Here is a 20,035-nt window from a genome sequence, read left to right on the forward strand (position 1 = left end):
CATGAAAATCTCACAGGTCTGCAGGAGAGCATGAGACAAAGATTTTGGAAGAAGTTAGTGGGGAACTTTAAGGTAATTAAGGATATTTATTTTGCGATAACCTAAATTGAGCTTTTAACCAAAGGGGAGTAGGCCTTGCCTGTGAGTAGAAATGTTGTGTTGGATTTGCCAGAAGAGCAAATCAATCTGTCTTCATAGATTTAGAGCTTCGGGGGCTCCATTTGGAAATAAATTGAGATAAAATTTTGAATAGTTGTAATTTAGATAAAATGTAATTATTATAATCATATGAGTATTTTTTATAAAATTATGTTTAATTCAAAACGTGACACAGATATTTTTTCGACGCCTGCATTGAAAAAGAACTAAAATATCAGATTGTGACTTTTTGACTATTTGAGCTCCGCTCAAAAAGTCAAAAAGTCACACGGATATTTTTAATTTCCACAATGTTTTTTTTTTTTTTTTATGGTTCGAATAACGAAAATGCGCAAGGAATTAATGCGTGTTGGCATTCTTACAGAATGCGGACGATTTAATATCAATATTAATGGTCGAATAATCAAAACGAAGAAGTCTTCTGCAGTTTGTTTCTCAGATTTAATCCAAGAAAAATGCGTTCTTAATAAAATAATGAGTTCTTATGAAACAAATCTAGATTTAAAATGTGAAGATTCAATCGACATACTTTCAGAGTTTCTTGAAACAGGAAAACTTGAATTTGAAGAAGATGAATCACATTACCATGATATATTTGAAATAGGAAAACATTTTGGAAATCAGCTATTCATTCAATTATATTCCGAACATGTTAAATTAAGCAAATCTATTACAAAAGAAAACGTTTTTCAAAAGCATCAAATTTCAGTTTTAGAAAATGATATTAAAACAGAAAACGAATGCATTAGATTCATTTCATCACACTTATATTGTCTAGATGACAAAGATATCATTGAACATTTCACAAGAAATGGCTATGAATTTTGTGAAAAAATCATTACCTCTGACGAATTAAAGATCGACAACGAAGATCACTTGTCCTTCTTACTTTTAGAAATCTGCAAGAATAATGCTTTATTCTTTGATTTATTTAGATACGTCAAATTGGCATTTTGTTCACGCGAAATTTATGACGAAATTTATAACTATTCTATTGAGCATTCATTCGAAAGAGTTCTTCTTTCTATATATAACGAAACATTAAAGAATTATCATTCAAATCTCAGAGAAAATATAGAAATCTCAAATGAACCTATTTCATCATTTGAAAAACCTATAATCAAAAATCAATTTACTATAGCAAATAACTCTTTTAATATAAATGAAATTGTAAAAGCTTCTGAGAAAATTAAGATGGAATTTACAGCTTCATCATGTCATGATGGAAATTTATCAGATATAAATTCTTATAGAAATGATGCTTATTACTATACTAGTGATCTTCCTAATTCATGGATAAAGACTGATCTAAAAGGATATAAATTAAAGCCAACATCTTATGTTTTACAATCAAACGTAAGGTGGGGTGATAATTTATTGAGGAGATGGAAGTTAGAAGGAATTAAAGAAAATGGAACAATTGTTATATTAGATAGTGATAAATACTATGAATTTAAACAAGGAGAAATCAAAGAATTCCCACTTCAAACAAACGAATATTTTGTATCTTTCAAATTAACTCAAATAGGAAAGAATGCAAGCAAAAGAGATTTTTTAATTGTTATGATTTTTGATTTCAAAGGTGTATTAGCAATATTATAAATAACACTATATAAAAAATATAGATCTGATACAACCAACTATATTTTTCTTCTTCGAGAATCCCGTTCTGCTGCATGTCGAAGAGATATCTTGCTCTTTTTCTTCTGAAAAAAAAATCACGATTGCATTTCTTTTGTAAGGCAGCATTGTTTCTTCATCTCCAAGTTCTTCTTAAAACTCAACTTCAAGTTTTATATGATGCCATCTTTTGTAATTAAAGTATATTGTCCTATCTCTGCATTATCTCTCGAAAAGTAAATTGTTCTTATTTAAATAGTTAAAGTTATAATAAAGAAAAGATTTTTCATGTTTATTACGATAAAAAAATGTTAAAACAAAAATAAAAATAATAAAGATAAGTTATTGTTTCATTGATAATATCAACATTGAAGAAGTGATATTATTAGATGCCATGTTGAATATATTGACAGGAGATACCAAATAAGTAGTTACATTTCCTTTACCCTTAAGGTAAACTTCTCCTCTCTTTTCGATGTTGAAATCCAAATTGTGAACCAAGTCAAAAACAGACTGAGGGATTTGAACTTTTCCAGGGATATCTGTTGATTGCAATCTACTTGCGACGTTAATAGGATCACCAATGATATCGAATACAGGCTTATCAGTACCCAAGATGCCTCCAATCAAAGGACCGCCTGTATTAACACCAATTCTGACTGCAAGCATTGATTCCAAGGTCACGTTTATATTTTCAATTTCTTGCAAACAATCGATAGCGAAATGCAGCATTTGTTGTGCATGTTCTTGTGGCTGTCCGTCTGGAGTGAACAAACCAGCAGCACACATGTACACATCACCAATCAATTTGATCTTTGTGATCAATGGATAATCTGTCAAATGTCTGTCAAAAGTGTCAAAAATCAATGACAGATTTCCCATGATTTGTTGTGGCGTCAAATTTGCCGCGTAATCTGAAAATCTGACAATATCAATGAACATGATTGTCGCTGAAGGAACGGTGAATGTAATATCCTTTTCACCCTGGTTGAGCTTGAAGACGATATCTCTTGGAAGGATCTGGAATAAAAGTTCTTCTGACTTCTTCTTCGCGAGTTCGGCCTGTTCTTGTTTCTTCAAAATTTGGCTTTCATCTGAAATGAAGAAAACGTATGTATTTATTTCTTCTCCTTTGGAAGACAATGCAAGAATTGTGACATGGCATTGTATAATGGCTGAATCATCAGCAATGCATTCGAAGTGGTCATCAAAGACTTCTTTTGCTTCTCCTGCCTGCATCAAATCCATTTGTTGTTGAACTTTTGGTCTATCTTTTTCTGTGAACAAAATCACGGCTTGTTGACCTAAGATTTGGTCAGGAACATATCCCAAGATGTCATTCACTGAGTCATTGACCATTTCGACAACACCTGCTTTGTTTACCAAGAGAACACCATTTGAAGAAGAGAAAATAATGTTCTGTGAAAATGTCATTGATTCACTTGATCCTTTCTTAATTCTATTCAACAAGAAATCCATTAACATATGATTTTGTGTGATCAAAAGTGGTGGAATTCTTCTAAATATAGACATCGCTGTCTTGTACATGTGATCTAATTGTAATGCCATGTACATGTGTATCATAAAAACAACAACTGCTAAAATACAACCAATAACACAAATAATCAATGACAAAATTTCAAATCTATCTTTGTTGTGTTGTCCGAGGTAGTCAATACGCTCTGTGACATCAAACAACTTCTTGAACATGTGTGTGTTCTCTAAATGGAAAATCTCTGTAAATATCGTTTCATCTAATCCTGTCAATGATGGAAAACGAACAACAGTGTCATCAATGATTGATTTGACGAATCCAAACAATTGAGATAATGCTGTGCATCGATATCTTTCATGTAACTCTGTTGCTTCTTGTGATGTTGTACAGATATTCTCGTATTGTAGATCATCAAGAACAGAGTCAAAACCAATGCATGGCTTAGTTATATCAGAACCTTCTGATACAACTTCATGGAAATTCATTACTTTCGCAATGATTTTTTCTGTGAGATCTAATTCATATTGGGAATCGATATAAGAAAAGGCGTTTGTTTTAGATAATGCTGCAATTGTTAAGTGTTCAAGACCTTCTGCAAGTAATGGACCTCTTGCGCCTCCTAAGTTCATCCAACCTATCAAAGATTCGAATTTTTTGTTGGCACTTTTTGCTTCATTAAAAGTAACTAAAGCAAAAATAGGAACAATTATAATCAAAAGAATTCCAAATATGAATATATAAACAAATATTTGAGATTCAGGAGGAGAAACAGCACTGTTATCATCTGTATTGCTTTTTCCTATGTTTATTGTTGAATCTTCTTTCACTTTTTGTTGAATTGACTGTAAAATCTCAAGAGTCTTCTTCAAAGTGACGTAATATCCTATTGTTGGACAAACAAACAATAGAATGTTGATAAACAATAAACTAAGAGGAAAAGCAATCTCATAAATAACAATTTTATGAGAATTATCTAATGTATCTTCATTCTCTGTGTTCAGTTCGTTTTCATTGAATACATCTAGTCCTTTTGCAACTGATGGAGCGTTTGATAATGAGTTACAAAGTAATTTTGATGTATTCCATTGATTTGCATCTGTAATGTATATCAAATTGGCTGCAATAGCTCTGTAACTGAACAAAGCATGGATATTTGTGTCCTTTGTCTTGTTTAGAAGAGTTGCATTTGATGTACAATAATATGCAGCATAAGATTGTTTCAAGAATGGAGCGGCAACATTATAAACATCATGGCCGGCCATTGCATAGTTAACAATCTCTGAAATGAAGCTATTGTAGTAATCAAGTGACATAAAATTGTAATAAAGGGCCTGAGCTCTGAAATCTCCCGTAAAATTAATATACGGTGACATGTTTTTGTCTTTGGCACCTTTGCTCTTAACGTAATCGTTAATTGTGTAATATCCATTCTGAGTAGCGAAATAAATGATAGAAGCATACCTAGAAATGGACGAATAGAACCTTGCATAGTTAATATACTTAACCTTGGCAAGAGATGAAGCTCTCTGAGAGAAAAATTGAGATACGATTGTATCACATGCAATCATTACAGCTATCGATAGTGCCATTATCAAGAATATGCAGATCTTCATTGGTTTGGCGCAAGAACTTTGGCGTTCTTCAATTGACCTTTGATATGCGAGTCTTAATTTTGGAGAAGAAAATAGAGCTTTTGCATAAAATTCTTCTTCCTCTGGAGCTATTTCCATAAGCTGAGATAAGGATGTCAAAGTTGAGTTTCCGGTAAATCCAGATTTTGATGTTTGAGTTGAGTTAGAAGAAGCATTTTTATTCTTCTGCTCCATGACTTTACCATGCAAATTAACAATTCCTCGCTTCAAGTAGTGCTGGTACCAATGAATGAAGTTAATAAAAGCAAAATCTTTGTGAAGTCTATGGCCATCTTCAAGAAGAGTTGTTTTATGCTTCTGAACAGTTGCATTTCTGAAGTCTGTCATGATTTCTATCAAAAAGTCGCCGTATTCGTCATAAACTTTTGAAGAATTTGGATAATGATTGATTAACTCGGTCCATCTGTACTCAGTAGTCTGTGCTTCCTTATAGAAAGTGTAGTATGTTGATGCATTTGATGGTGTCTGTAGGAAAAATCCTCTAATTAAGTCTCTGCACCTTTTTGTGAGCTGTCTGACTTCAATAACACGCTGGGAGAACTGTTGGCTTGATGAGGATTGTCTCATTGTTACAATTCTTAAGATTGTATAGATCAAAAATCGATTCATGAAGTTTAATTTGGCAGATCTGAAGAAAGCGGAGTACGTGAACGAAAGAATTCTATTAAAACTTGGTATTTGAGCTGCATATATCAATAATATCCTGTGTAACTCTGGTTCGTGGTACTTATCAATTCCATATTTGAAAATTGCGTTGTCCAAAAAGATTTCGTTCGCCATTTCCAAGGAAACTATTAAGTACTTAACATATAAGTTCATCTTGTAATCTAAGCCAATTTTGTCAAATTCTTCGGAAATAATAGGAATGGAATCACGCTGATCCTCTGGAATTTCGTTTATATGCTTCTTGATTTGGGACTTTGTTTTCCTGTAGATAATCGTGTAAATAATGAAGGATGGAATCATAACAATCGGAAGAGCAATCAAAGGAATGGAATCATGTAAATAGTAGATTCCTTGTATCGCCTGTATGAAGTTAACAACAGCCAAAGTTGTAAATAAAGCTGAAAAATAAGAATTCATCATAAAATTGAAGTAAGGTTGATCGGCACCTCTAATAGCAAAGTAAATGAATACAGAACATTCTAATAGACATCCTATGACAGCCGCCCACTTCGGAAACAGTTCAAGGACATAACTGAAAAATTGGGAAAGAAAAGATAAGAAAATGAAATTAGTATAGTATGAGCCTCTAACTGTTGATAATGGGCCACGTGAAAAATATGGAGAATTCGCTAAAACTGAGAAATGGAAATAATAAAAGAGAAAGAGAATAAGCGCGATCAATAATCCTATTACTGATAGTATGATTTTGATGAAAGCGAGCTCTTTTCTGAGAACACCAGCAAGAAATTGTCCGGCATAGCCAATTGATGGTAAAAGAAAGACAGGAACAACAATTTCGAAGTATCCCCTCAAAAGATACAATAGGGGCTTATTAAAGCTGATTGTAACTTTGTATTGAATAAAAACAGTAAAAAAGATCAACAAAGCTAAGCCAAATACGCATAAGGTAACGTAGAAACCAATCATATTGACATCATATTTGTTGACTGGATCGTTTAGTAAAAAGTATTCATACAGCTTTCGAATGATTTTATCATCTATCCCGCTAGTTTTGATTTCAAGTAGTTTCCTGGCCCAAAGTGATTGCGTAAATATATGTACACTGAAAATAATAAGGGACAAGTACAGGAAAGGTGCAGGTAAATGGATAACTTTTGACATCTGTTCGTATATCGGAAATAATGCATCAAAGGGTCCATAAGTGCCCTCAACTAAATCTTTGTTGATAGTTGAGGTGCTACTTATAGACTGGCTTCGGCTTATGACCGAATCCATGTTCTAAATTTTGAATACTGTTAAACAACAGTTTTCTCTATTTCACTCTCAATTTATTCTTATGTAAAGAACCAATTGACATAATTATGTAGATTTTCTTTAGGTGAGTTTAAGAGTTTCTTTTTTGAAAAAATCTATTGAATTTAAAACAGTTCTGAATAATCGCTAAAGTGTTTGAATGAAATTATTAAAATTTATAGTTTTAAGCATTTTTGGATAAAAATTTTTTGTTCGTTATTTTGAATTGACTGAACTCTGAAAGTATGTTGCTGAACTAAGTTATTCTATGCCTTAAATTAAAATTTCGAGAATTTGACAGCCATGCGATAAAAATCGTTTTCCAATTCAAAAAAATGAATAGCATCTTTACATATAAATGGAAAAGTTTATAAATAGTCCATATGATTAAAATTATCAAAACGTTGAGAAATTTTTTGCTTTCAATTTGAATTCTTTTGGAAATAAGTTAGAATTATTTCTTACAGATATACAATTCATTTTTCCTGAAAAAGTATCTCTCTCATTTTTCGAGTGTTTCTGAAAAATTAAAATAGAATTGCTTTCATTTGTTTTCTATGTATCTCTAGAAGGTTGGATTAGAAAAGATTTACAAAGAGGTCTTGAACATTCACAAATGAGATCATATTTGTTGTCATAAGATTGAGAAACTGACATGTATGATTGTCACAAGCCATGATAATGGTAAGTATTTGAGGTTCTTGTGTCTGTCATCTTATCTAACATGTGGAAGTTGGTCATCAAACCTGCAACTTTTATTTGTTGCTTTTATTGAAATTTCAAATTTGAGGAAGTATATCCTGATCATAGTATAGCTTAAATCCTCATTGATAATGTGAATCAGTTCTTTTCAATTTCTGAAACTAATTACATCAGGGAATTTCCATGTAAATTCCTATTGCTCCATACATAACTTGTTGCAATACTTTGAACTAAACATAATTAAAAAAGGTAAACATTGGCTAAGTTAAAAATTATAAGAACAGGATGATCGAACTGTTTCCTTAAGGTAATTTATAGTTCTATTTTAAAGTAGTCATAAAAATATAGTAATTCAAATCTCTTAAGCTTTATTTCATGATATATATTTAATATTGTTCATCTTCTGGTGTATTGAGGCGTTTTTCTTTAAGTTTACGCTTCTTTTGGACCTCAAGAGATCTGATTTTTTCGTTTTCTTCACGTTCGGCGTTGATTCCTTCTCTCATATTCATCTTCAATGTCTGTGCTTGGCTTGCATCAAGGAAGCTTACTCCAAGCATGTGCTGGACACCTCTGTTGACAATAAGAAGCTGTTCAAAGTGGAATCTGGCAATGCGTTTTGTTGCATTTAAGAAAACATTCTTTTTCATGCCAGGAACTTCAGCCATCTGAATGTTTACGCTGATCTTTGTAGTGTAGTCTTCTCCATCCAATAAGCCTTGGATTTGTTTTGTCTTCTCACGAACGAGTTTCTGGTTATCTTTGTTATCAATGCCAGATGCTGCTTGTCTGAGAGGAATTCTGTAATCGTTGATGTAAGCATTAAGGATTTCTTCGGCTTCTGGCTTTGGCTCGTCTAATTCTTCACCTTTATCATTAACAAACTGACGCTCGAAGAGGTATTCGTATGTTAATCCGTATAAATCGAGGGTGGCAAGGACTGTTGGACCATCACCAGAATCGAATCCTTTGTCTAAAACCTTCTTGATATTTTCATAAAAAACATCAGTAACAGTTGATGTAGCGAAGCATGGGAGTAAAAGGTTAATAGCTGTGATGGACTCGGCGATCAACTCGTCATTCAAATTCTTGTACAATTTGTCGTTTGTGAAGAAACTGAATAATTTATCAAGAACTTTTGTTGTATATTCTGTATTGCGAACAGTGAGAATGCAAATGTAACCGATTGCGAATGCTCTGAATGGGTTTTCATTGATCTCTTGTAGTTGGTCGAATGTAGGAATGAGTTCATTGATAAATGCCATTGCAGCTGGTTCGAAGTATCCATACAGATGCAAGCAAACTGTGCAGATGCAGATTAATGCTTCAACAGATTCTGTTTTATCTTCAGAATAGAAAATTGGATCATGAAGGTTGAGCATAAGATCATCGACATATGTTCTGAGTTCTCCACCAACAGATCTTGCGGTGAGAATGTCTGTGATAGAACGAATTGTATTAATTCTCTCCATATCTGTAGTTTCAGCAAGGCGCTCAACAAGATTTGGAAGATTTACCCTCCAATTATCTAATTCTGTTCTTGGTTCTTCATATGCCTCTTCTTCATGGTCTTCGTAATTTTGTTTCTTTCCTTTCCTCTTTGGTGCCATTTTTGTAAAAGTGACAAAATTTTTCTCCAAAAAAAAAGTCATATTTCTTATGAGTGAATGGCGGCGAGTCCAATTCTTCCGCCAAAACATCCTAGGAACTATGACTGATAGAGTGGGGGATCCAACACAACCAATTGATTTATATAAGAAGGTTCACCAAGAATCTTTAAATTTAGTTTTACAAAATATTGCAACAGGTGATTTCTCGGATCAACATCTTCAACCATATATGACGAGACTTTCATATTTTACAGAATCACTCTCTAATCCAAAATTTAATAAATTAACTCCAGATTTTGAGATCTATTCTGATAAGACGTCTGTCGAATTCAAATTTTGGAATGATTATTTTACAATATCAAGCAAAAACTCTCACGAAAACGAAATCCCATTCTGTTATAATAATAATCTTTATCCAATTCTTGAAGATATCGAAAATGGAGTAATCAGTAAAATGCTTTTCAAAATCCTTCGCTATTTTAAGCTAGAATTCCTTGATGGAAAAGTTTTGGTTGCTATCATCGATTACAGGTCGAATATAGAGCAAAGGCATTACGCAGAGTTATCTATAACTCCTGAATATTTTAAAGAGCTCACCAAAGAATATCCTCCTATAATACAAGATAAAATATTCACCGATTTAACTAGCAAAGAAATTTGTAATGATCCTTCTCCAAATGTTGCTAGATATAGTAGCATTGTTGACTGGAGAGAAAAAATGTGGAAACCTGAAAGAAAATACGAATATTGTTTCGAGCCTAAAGAACCTGAACTTCCTATTAAGAAACCCGACTTTAAAGTTATCGGCACCAATCAAATTTCCGATTTCCAATTACCCGCTGATATCAAAATTCCTGATTTGGTTTTACCAGCGAAAAAATAGAGTTCTTATCTATGTAGTTTTATTGTTATTACTATTTATATTGTTTATGTAAATTGTTATTAGTTATTAATCAAAATGAAAGGCAATTTTTTATCTTCTTCCGAGCTTATTTATTATGTAACTCATTTTTCATTTAAGCTTAACAATGTGTATGACATACTGGAAGCATTTATAAGGAATTCATATAAATATCGGCTAAAAAAATCAATTATTGCTCAATTCTTGACAATATTGCATGATTTCATAATGAAATTGATTGCATACAATTTTTATACTTATTCATCACCTCCAGATTTTCCAAAAAAAATTTAAACTCCAAATTTTGATTTGAAAATTCTAAATTATTACAAATAGAATTTTAAAAAACTCAAAAATTCGGAAAATTTTCATAAAAAACAAATCGATAAATATATTTTAATTTAGGTATATGTTATTTATTCATCAAAATATCAGAATTTTATAGATATTTTTAAATTTTTGAATACAAATTTTATTTTAAAGCTAATAATTTATACACATAAATCTGCTAAAAAACTCTATACTTTATTAAAAACAAATACAAACATAAAAATTAAATTCTGCAACCACATCCATCAACATCATCTGAATAAGATGGTGTATCATTAGTGTCTTCATTCTTTTCTTCAGGAACTTCAGGTTTCTTCATCAATCTTTGTACAAGATCGCTTGGAAAATCTGAGGGAGGCTCTGGTAATTCACCTCTAGGCATAGCAAGAGATATCGTAGTAGCTGTTCTGATAATTTCATCTGGTGAGAGCTCCCAATCAAATCTATCCATGAAACTTGAATTTGTATCTACCATTGCTTCACCTAAAAGCTGGTAAAATAAGCTGTAGTTTGGTATGTCATCTCTTTTCATACTTAGAATTAATCTGTACATAATAATATATTGATGAGGAAGTCCTTCACAAAAATTAGCGATATTAGCCTCTTTTTTTGCTACTAGAACAACATCCTTGTTATTAACTGTTGGCCAAGGAAGTTCTCCAGCATGAATTTTCAGTAAAACAACAAACCAAGAAAAAAGATCGTCACAGCATCCTAGTTCAAGGCCTTTATGTGCATTAAAAGATGCGTATGGTACTGTTCCAACGAATCCAGGGCTATCACGTGGTGGTATCATTTCTCCGTTATCATCGAGAAATGCTTTACTTAATCCAAAGTCTATTAAAATGAGAGGATGTTTACGACTTGGTCGAATTAAGAAGTTACCAGGTTTAATATCCCTGTGAACTAAACCGAATTTATGAAATGCTTCTATGCAACGAAGCATTTCGATTCCTAATCGAATTGCTGTTGATGCTGAAAATACAGACCCACTAGATATTCTTCTTGCACCTATTAATGATGGGCCAAGAAGTTCAAGAACAAGCCAGAGATATTCATCACTTTCTCCATAGTCATGGAAAACCGGAAAGTAAGGCGAGGATTGTATTTTCTTGAGAATTTGTGCTTCTTTATCTAAACTTGTCTTTTTGTTAGTTTTTAACTCTATTTTAATTGCCCAAGTTGAATGATCACGTTCATCTTCACATGAATATATATCACCGAATGAGCCATGACCAATAAATCCTTTGATCACGTATTTATCAAAAGTAGACCCGGGAATTAGCCTAATCCGGGATTCCTTTGAACTCATTCAGAATTCTGCTTGAATTTTGAGAGTTGTAAAATATGTTATCAAAAATTACTGAAACCATTTCAGATAAGGTAAAATTTTGGAACATCGTTGCTTTGCTCGAATTTTATACCATAGCTAAGGCCACACACACATTCATACATCACATTCATTACCCTTAAACTTTCATTAAAGCAATATTTCTTAACAAAATCATATAGAAAGATATGAAATAAACACCAAATATCAAGACATATCAAAGAGTTTAGAGATATAATCCAAGGGTTATTCATTTTAACTGATGTTGTTCGCTATTTATAACTATATTTAATAAATTATAGAGAATTCCAATGGCAATTTTTAAAAATTTGACATATAAATGTAACAATTGAACAATATGGCCTGAACTAATAACAAATGAATATTCAACCATACATGGCATACTATAAGTTTTGTGGTTTATTATAGAAGTGTATTAATTCTAACCATCATCTCTAAGCTAAACTTGTTTCAACGATTAATGTTTATCCATAGAGCACCTTAATGATGCAGTTGTACATATATATTGCCTCATAATTTTCTGGATCTTTAGATCAAATTTCCATTAATACTTCAATATCTACCTGTTTATATATAGAATAATGCATATAAATAGATAGAAAAGGATAAGTATTAACTTTGATCATCGATATTTGATATTTCGTGAAAATAATATTCCTATATTAAGGAATAACAATTCTACAAAGTCTGGTTGTAATAATATATTTTCTCAAAATAGCATCCTATGTAGATAAATATTGTTTATTATTTAAAATTTGGAATAATAAAAATTTATTTATGCATAAATACATTTCCAACAAGTTAAAAATACTATATTAACAATATTGAGCATTGTTTTGTCAAAGACTTAATCAAATTTCCAAGATAATTTATTGCAAATAAACATTTTGTTCAGTAATTATTTTTTTGAAAATCCGACTCACACAATCCATGTCGTGAAGGGTGCATGCCAAAATTATAGCCTCAATGTTTTTTTATATTATGATGATAGATATTGGTAATCGCGATGGATCTTATGTGGTGTAAAGTGAATATTATTGTAAATTATTTCGGAGTATGAACTAATTAAAGGAAAATACTATTCAGCCACTAAATTGATATTCAAAAATTCAATTTCATGGACAATTATTAAAGATTTGTAAGTATGGTCTGATTCTGAAATAATTCTTTGCCTATAAAAAGTTCTTTCAAGAAGGTTTCTCTCTGAAAGTTCACATTCCCATTCGTAATAAAAATTTTGCACTTTTCTAATTTGCCGCGTCAAATGTCAGGCGGGAGGCTATCAACTAATTAAAGATTATATAATGTTATGATATAATGGATTAAAAAAACGATAGAATGTCAGGCGAAAATGAGGGAAAAAGTGAGAAAAAGTGGCTTTTCAGTTTACAATTTTTAGTTGATACACATCTTTTATTATATTTACCGTCAACACAAACAATTACATTCAATTTTTAAAAATGTCCGGAATAATTAATGAATATCACCGATAAGTGATATCCACGAAGAGATTGGGACAAAGTTGCAATTCGGCACTTTTTGTAAAAAAAATGGGGTCATACTCATAATGAATAGAGACTTATAGCCAAGTCTTGATATCATGCAGGGAGAATATACATTGATAAGCAATTATATTTTATAGTAGTAGTATTCAGAAATTCTTACAATTTACAATACAATTTTCAAAAATGGATAAAGACTTATAGCCAAGTCTTGATATCATGCAGGGAGAATATACATAGATAAGCAATTATATTTTATAGTAGTAGTATTCAGAAATTCTTACAATTTACAATACAATTTTCAAAAATGGATAAAGACTTATAGCCAAGTCTTGATATCATGCAGGGAGACTCTCTACAAATACAAAAATTGATTATCATAAGGAAATACAAATTTATCAATTTTCATGTGAAAATTACATAAATTTGTTCTCCAATAAATAGCAATAATACTTTGAATGTTATATTAAGTAATATAGCTTCAGGTAAATAAGCTTACACTTCAAAAATATACTGTTTATTCATTAATTTTAAAAAAAGTCCAAATTATCTAATCTTGCTTACTCTTCCTTTAAACTTCTTTGTGCCAAATTTAATATTGTCTTCAAAGATGGAATAAGGACATTAGGTTCAATCCTTCGGCTTTCGACAATTTCCAAAATGTGTTGAATTAATTTCAAACATTCATCGTGTTTTGAAGCTCTTTGCTCAACAATCTGATTACCTGCCCTTGTAAGAATTCTTACTGCTCTATCTTCATTCAAAACATTAGCGACTTGAACCTTAATAATCGCATTTGGAATCACAACAGTGATGAGAGTTATGACGATATAAAAAATATTTTATTATACTCATTCGAAATTAAAAATAATAAAATTTATATATATTAATTTCATTAAATCAAGGTTAAAAATCTCACCGGAAAAATAACCTCAGTGTGATAAATTTATCACCGGAAAAATTTACAATAAGGTTAATACCGAAAATATCGAAAAATAAACATTTAAGGTTAATTTAAGAGTATGCACTTTTGTCACCTACTCAGAATACATATCAATTAAATTCATGTCGGTTTATAATTTCATAAAATGGCAGAGAACCAGGAACCAAATCAAGCTGAAGTAGCAAACGTAACTGAAGGAATGGAAGAGGATGATAAGAAGGTAAAGGTCCTTGATCTTGGAATCGGAGAAAAAGATTCTCTTGTTGCAATGGAAATGCAAGATTCCCAGAAGACAGGTTTCAGGAAGCCCAAACACTCTGCTGCTAGAAAGAAATCAATTGATCGCATTTTTGGTAAGATAGATCAAGTTGAAGTTGATTTAAAACAAGTAGTCCTATTTCAAACCACATTTTACTTACATAAAATTTCTTTGTTATGACACTTTCTCCGGTTTATAGGACCTCTCTCATATTCTATCTTGTCATATCTAAACTCATAGTCATGTATGTCCTCTAACATTCATGACACTTTCCAAACCATTTTATCGGATGTAAAGTAAAAGCATGGATGGTTATGTAAAACGTCTAAAGTTTCTAAAGAGTCTCTCAAAGTCCAGTCTACTTGGTATTGAAAATCCCATGTGTTATAGAACGGCGGGTCCACTATAAGAAAACATTTTCCTTGTCTTTATATTTTCATACAACTCTGTCCAATGACATCTCACAAACTCTATACCTCAATATATTTTCTATGTCCTCTTTGAAAACATTTGTATAGTTAAGATATAAAACTTTGACATAGTGTTTCGATAAGTTAGTTTACAAGTCTATCGTAAAAGAAATGCCCGTTGTGGTCTTCTTTTACTATTATTAGTATGCCGCTGGAAGCATACCCCAACTATGAGGTACCGTTAATCATAATGACATGAGCAGTTACGCAATATTCTGCATCTTTTTCCACATTTTATTTGCAACATGGGGTGAAAGAAGAAGATCAAAGACGATTTCTTAACTATTATGAGCTTGGCTTGTCGCCACTCTTAACATTGAGAAGCTCGTTCCCTTGTTATCACGCGATGTGCGGTTAAACTTTTTCACTATGATCTTTCGTGCACCCTATAATGAAAGGAAAATACCTTCGCAAAGAGATAGAATAATTAACATGATTGCTAATAAACAAAGCATCGTGTGATAACATCATTAGATTGATCGTAATAAACTAAAAACGTTTCAAGATCATCATATAGATCATGTGCCAAGCAAGAATATAGAATAGTTAGATGCATCACCAAAGAAGCGATTCATATCACACGTTAAAGGAATGAAACCAAAATCAATGTTGTTGTGAAATATGGCATAATTATGCAATCTTTATTTGGTTTTTGATATTATTCAAACAATTTATTCATAGGATCTCTTGATTTTCCGCCTAAAAATGATAATTCTAAACATTTTTCAGTTATTTCTGGGTCAAATTTCGTTATTAATAACTTGAAGCAATCAAACAGCTCCATGGTAACCAACTATAATTCAAGTAATGAATACCCTTCTTTAGAAATTTGGATATAAACTGCATTCAATTTTTGATCTTGATCAAATCCATCGCTTTCAATGAAAAGATGAATCTTTCTATGTCATTATACATAATTGCTTTGTAAATTGTATTTTTCTGTATGAATATTGAGATTTATCTAAGTTTTATTTTTTCTGAAATCAGCAGATTTGTCTAATTTATTCATATTCTTTATAATATATGAAGTTAGAAACAACTGAAACTTTTAGTGACCTCTGTTACTTGATAATCATCAGTATGAATTGGCAAGAGTCAGATAGTACTTTTGTATAGCGGTTATTGAAACGGAATGATGCTCTAAAATATCATTCTTGATAATATTTTGAGGAGAATAATTCTTTGAATCAATTAACTCGGTTTTAATCATTTTTGTAAATCGAGTTTAATTCTCCTTCAATTTTCAGTTTTAAGCTGATTACAAGGCCTTAATATGAATCGATGTAGTATTTATAAATACTTCGCAGTAATATTGAATTTGTTTGGATGGTGTCTTGTTCAGACATTGGAAAATTTTAAAAATTTTTGAATTAGGAGGGAAAAAAATATCTTCTTAATTCATTAGGAGAAAAAACTATATTATAACATGTGGATTACAAGGATCACAAAGATTTCGGATTAAAATTTATGAATTTTGATAAAGCTTATAGATATGAAATGTTACACATAGTAAAGCCAAAGTTAATAAAAAATGCTCATATGATAATAAAAATAGATTTTTACTAGTAAGTAGGTGAGATAACTCATGAAAATCTCACAGGTCTGCAGGAGAGCATGAGACAAAGATTTTGGAAAGAAAGTTAGTGGGGAAACTTTAAGGTAATTAAGGATATTTATTTTTGCGATAACCTAAATTGAGCTTTTAACCAAAGGGGAGTAGCTTGCCTGTGAGTAGAAAATGTTGTGTTGGATTTGCCAGAAGAGCAAATCAATCTGTCCTTCATAGATTTAGAGCTTCGGGGGCTCCATTTGGAAATAAATTGAGATAAAATTTTGAATAGTTGTAATTTAGATAAAATATGTAATTATTATAGATTCATATGAGTATTTTTTATAAAATTATGTTTAATTCAAAACGTGACACACGATATTTTTTCGAGACGCCTGCATTGAAAAGAACTAAAATATCAGATTTGTGACTTTTTGACTATTTGAGCTCCGCTCAAAAAGTCAAAAAGTCACACGGATATTTTTTATAATTTCCACAATGTTTTTTTTTTTTTTTTTATGGTTCGAATAAACGAAATATGCGCAAGGAATAATGCGTGTTGGCATTCTTACAGAATGCGGACGATTTAATATCAATATTAATGGTCGAATAATCAAAACGAAGAAGCTTCTCTGCCAGTTTGTTTCTCAGATTTAATCCAAGAAAAATGCGTTCTTATAAAATAATGAGTTCTTATGAAACAAATCTAGATTTAAAAATGTGAAGATTCAATCGACATACTTTCAGAGTTTTTGAAACAGGAAACTTGAATTTGAAGAAGATGAATCATTACCATGGATATATTTTTGAAAATGGAATTCATGGAATAGGCTATTCATAAGTATTTAAGACATGTTAAATATTAGGCAAATTAGTATTAATGACGATTATAGAAGCTATAAATTCTTTACAGAATTATAAAATGCATAATTTCAGTTTTGAATAGAATGATATTGGAACAGAAATCATTAGATATCAAATATCATACACTTCACGCACAATATTCGTTAGATGAACAAAGTATACTAATTGAAATTTCACACAGAAAATGGCTAGAATTTTGTGAAAATCATACTGTACTGAAGATTAAACATCGACGACAACGAAGATCACTGTCCTTCTTACTTTTAGAAATCTGCAAGAATAATGCTTTTTCTTTGATTTATTTAAGATACGTCAAAATTGGCATTTTTGTTCACGACAGCGAAATTTATGAAACGAAATTTATAACATATCTCTATTTGAGCATTCATTCGAAGAGTTCTTCTTTCTATATATAAGAACATTAAAGAATTATCATTCAAGATCTCAGAGAAAATATAGAATCTCAAATGAACCTATTTCTCATCATTTGAAAAACCTATAATCAAAAATCAATTTACTATAGCAAATAACTCTTTTAAATATAATGAAATTGTAAAAAGCTTTCTGAGAAAATTAGATGGAATTTACAGCTTCATCATGTCATGATGGAAATTTATCAGATATAAATTCTTATAGAAATGATGCTTATTACTATACTAGTGATCTTCCTAATTCATGGATAAAGACTGATCTAAAAGGATATAAATTAAAGCAACATCTAATGTTTTACAATCAAACGTAAGGTGGGGTGATAATTTTATTGAGGAGATGGAAGTTAGAAGGAATTAAAGAAAATGGAACAATTGTTATATTAGATAGTGATAAATACTATGAATTTAAACAAGGAGAGAAATCAAAGAATTCCCACTTCAAACAAACGAATATTTTGTATCTTTCAAATTAACTCAAATAGGGAAAGAATGCAAGCAAAGAGATTTTTTAATTGTTATGATTTTGATTTCAAAGGTGTATTAGCAAATATTATAAATAACACTATATAAAAAATATAGATCTGATACAAACCAACTATATTTTTCTTCTTCGAGAATCCCGTTCTGCTGCATGTCGAAGAGTATCTTGCTCTTTTTCTTCTGAAAAAAAAATCACCGATTGCATTTCTTTTGTAAGGCAGCATTGTTTCTTTATCTCCAAGTTTTCTTCTTAAAACTCAACTTCAAGTTTATAATATGATGCCATCTTTTGTAATTAAAGTATATTGTCCTATCCTGCATTATCTCTCGAAAAGTAAATTGTTCTTATTTATAATAAGTTAAAGTTATAATAAAGAAAGATTTTTCATGTTTATTACGATAAAAAAATGTTAAACAAAAAATAAAAATAATAAGTAAGTTATTGTTTATTGATAATATCAACATTGAAGAAGTGATATTATTAGATGCCTGTTGAATATATTGACAGGAGATACCAAAATAGTAGTTACATTTCCTTTACCCTTAAGGTAAACTTCTCCTCTCTTTTTCGATTGTTGAAATCCAAATTGTGAACCAAGTCAAAAACAGACTGAGGGATTTGAACTTTTCCAGGGATATCTGTTGATTGCATCTACTTGCGACGTTTAATAGGATCACCAATGATATCGAATACAGGCTTATCAGTACCACAAGATGCCTCCAATCAAAGGACCCCTGTATTAACACCAATTCTGACTGCAAGCATTGATTCCAAGGTCACGTTTATATTTCAATTTCTTGCAAACAATCGATAGCGAAAATGCAGCATTTGTTGTGCATTGTTCTTGTGGCTGTCCGTCTGGAGTGAAACAAACCAGCAGCACACATGTACACATCACCAATCATTTGATCTTTGGATCAATGGATAATCTGTCAAAATGTCTGTCAAAAGTGTCAAAAATCAATGACAGATTCTCCATGATTTGTTGTGGCGTCAAAATTTGCCGCGTAATCTGAAAATCTTGACAAATATCAATGACATGATTGTCGCTGAAGGAACGGTGAATGTAATATCCTTTTCCCCCTGGTTGAGCTTGAAGACGATATCTCTTGGAAGGATCTGGAATAAAAAGTTCTTTTGACTTCTTCTTCGCGAGTTCGGCCTTGTTCTTGTTTCTTTCAAAATTTGGCTTTCATCTGAAATGAAGAAAACGTATGTATTTTATTTCTTCTCCTTTGGAAGACAATGCAAGAATTGTGACATGGCATTGTATAATGGCTGAATCATCAGCAATAGCATTCGAAGTGGTCATCAAAGACTTCTTTTTGCTTCTCTGCCTGCATCAAATCCATTTGTTGTTGAACTTTTGGTCTATCTTTTTCTGTGAACAAAATCACGCTTGTTGACCTAAGATTTGGTCAGGAACATATCCCAAGATGTCATTCACTGAGTCATTGACCATTTCGACAACACCTGCTTTGTTTACCAGAGAACACCATTTGAAGAAGAGAAAATAATGTTTCTGTAAAATTCATTGATTCACTTGATCCTTTCTTAATTCTATTCAACAAGAAATCATTAACATATGATTTTTTGTGTGATCAAAAGTGGTGGAATTCTTCTAAATATAGACCATCGCTGTCTTGTACATGTGATCTAATTGTAATGCCATGTACATGTGTATCATAAAACAACAACTGCTAAAATACAACCAATAACACAATAATCAATGACAAAATTTTCAATCTATCTTGTTGTGTTGTCCGAGGTAGTCAATACGCTCTGTGACATCAAAC

The 20,035-nt window shown here is 31.3% G+C and overlaps 6 protein-coding genes across 6 annotated transcripts, besides 2 other annotated features; 3 read left to right on the forward strand and 3 right to left on the reverse strand.

The window, feature by feature from the left end:
* Nucleotides 1-460: 460 nt before the first annotated feature.
* Nucleotides 461-1,992, forward strand: TVAGG3_0040640 (protein ubiquitination; the record flags this gene model as incomplete). Its single annotated transcript, XM_001307105.1, has 1 exon — nt 469-1,761. One exon carries the CDS (start codon nt 469-471, stop codon nt 1,759-1,761), a length of 1,293 nt encoding a protein of 430 aa, XP_001307106.1.
* A 128-nt stretch (nt 1,993-2,120) lies between these two features.
* On the reverse strand, nt 2,121-6,828 carry TVAGG3_0040650 (guanylate cyclase protein; the record flags this gene model as incomplete). The annotated part of the gene is made up of 1 exon (XM_001307106.1): nt 2,122-6,828. One exon carries the CDS (start codon nt 6,826-6,828, stop codon nt 2,122-2,124), a length of 4,707 nt encoding a protein of 1,568 aa, XP_001307107.1.
* Nucleotides 6,829-7,915: 1,087 nt separating this feature from the next.
* TVAGG3_0040660 (Interferon-related developmental regulator (IFRD) family) lies at nt 7,916-9,158 on the reverse strand (the record flags this gene model as incomplete). Its single annotated transcript, XM_001307107.2, has 1 exon — nt 7,935-9,158. One exon carries the CDS (start codon nt 9,156-9,158, stop codon nt 7,935-7,937), a length of 1,224 nt encoding a protein of 407 aa, XP_001307108.1.
* Nucleotides 9,159-9,207: 49 nt separating this feature from the next.
* Nucleotides 9,208-10,041, forward strand: TVAGG3_0040670 (Spt20 family; the record flags this gene model as incomplete). The annotated part of the gene is made up of 1 exon (XM_001307108.1): nt 9,208-10,041. The coding sequence occupies one exon, from the start codon at nt 9,208-9,210 to the stop codon at nt 10,039-10,041; it is 834 nt and encodes a 277-aa protein (XP_001307109.1).
* Nucleotides 10,042-10,568: 527 nt separating this feature from the next.
* On the reverse strand, nt 10,569-11,701 carry TVAGG3_0040680 (protein kinase protein; the record flags this gene model as incomplete). Its single annotated transcript, XM_001307109.1, has 1 exon — nt 10,613-11,701. One exon carries the CDS (start codon nt 11,699-11,701, stop codon nt 10,613-10,615), a length of 1,089 nt encoding a protein of 362 aa, XP_001307110.1.
* Nucleotides 11,702-13,247: 1,546 nt separating this feature from the next.
* Nucleotides 13,248-14,072: a mobile genetic element.
* Nucleotides 14,073-14,285: a mobile genetic element.
* A 35-nt stretch (nt 14,286-14,320) lies between these two features.
* Nucleotides 14,321-14,565, forward strand: TVAGG3_0040710 (uncharacterized protein; the record flags this gene model as incomplete). Its single annotated transcript, XM_051220725.1, has 1 exon — nt 14,331-14,564. A coding segment is annotated over one exon (234 nt), but the record flags the coding sequence as incomplete, so codon positions are not given.
* Between the last annotated feature and the right edge of the window lie 5,470 nt (nt 14,566-20,035).

Source organism: Trichomonas vaginalis, chromosome IV (assembly GCF_026262505.1).
Source record: "Trichomonas vaginalis G3 chromosome IV, whole genome shotgun sequence".
Lineage (NCBI taxonomy): Eukaryota > Parabasalia > Trichomonadida > Trichomonadidae > Trichomonas > Trichomonas vaginalis.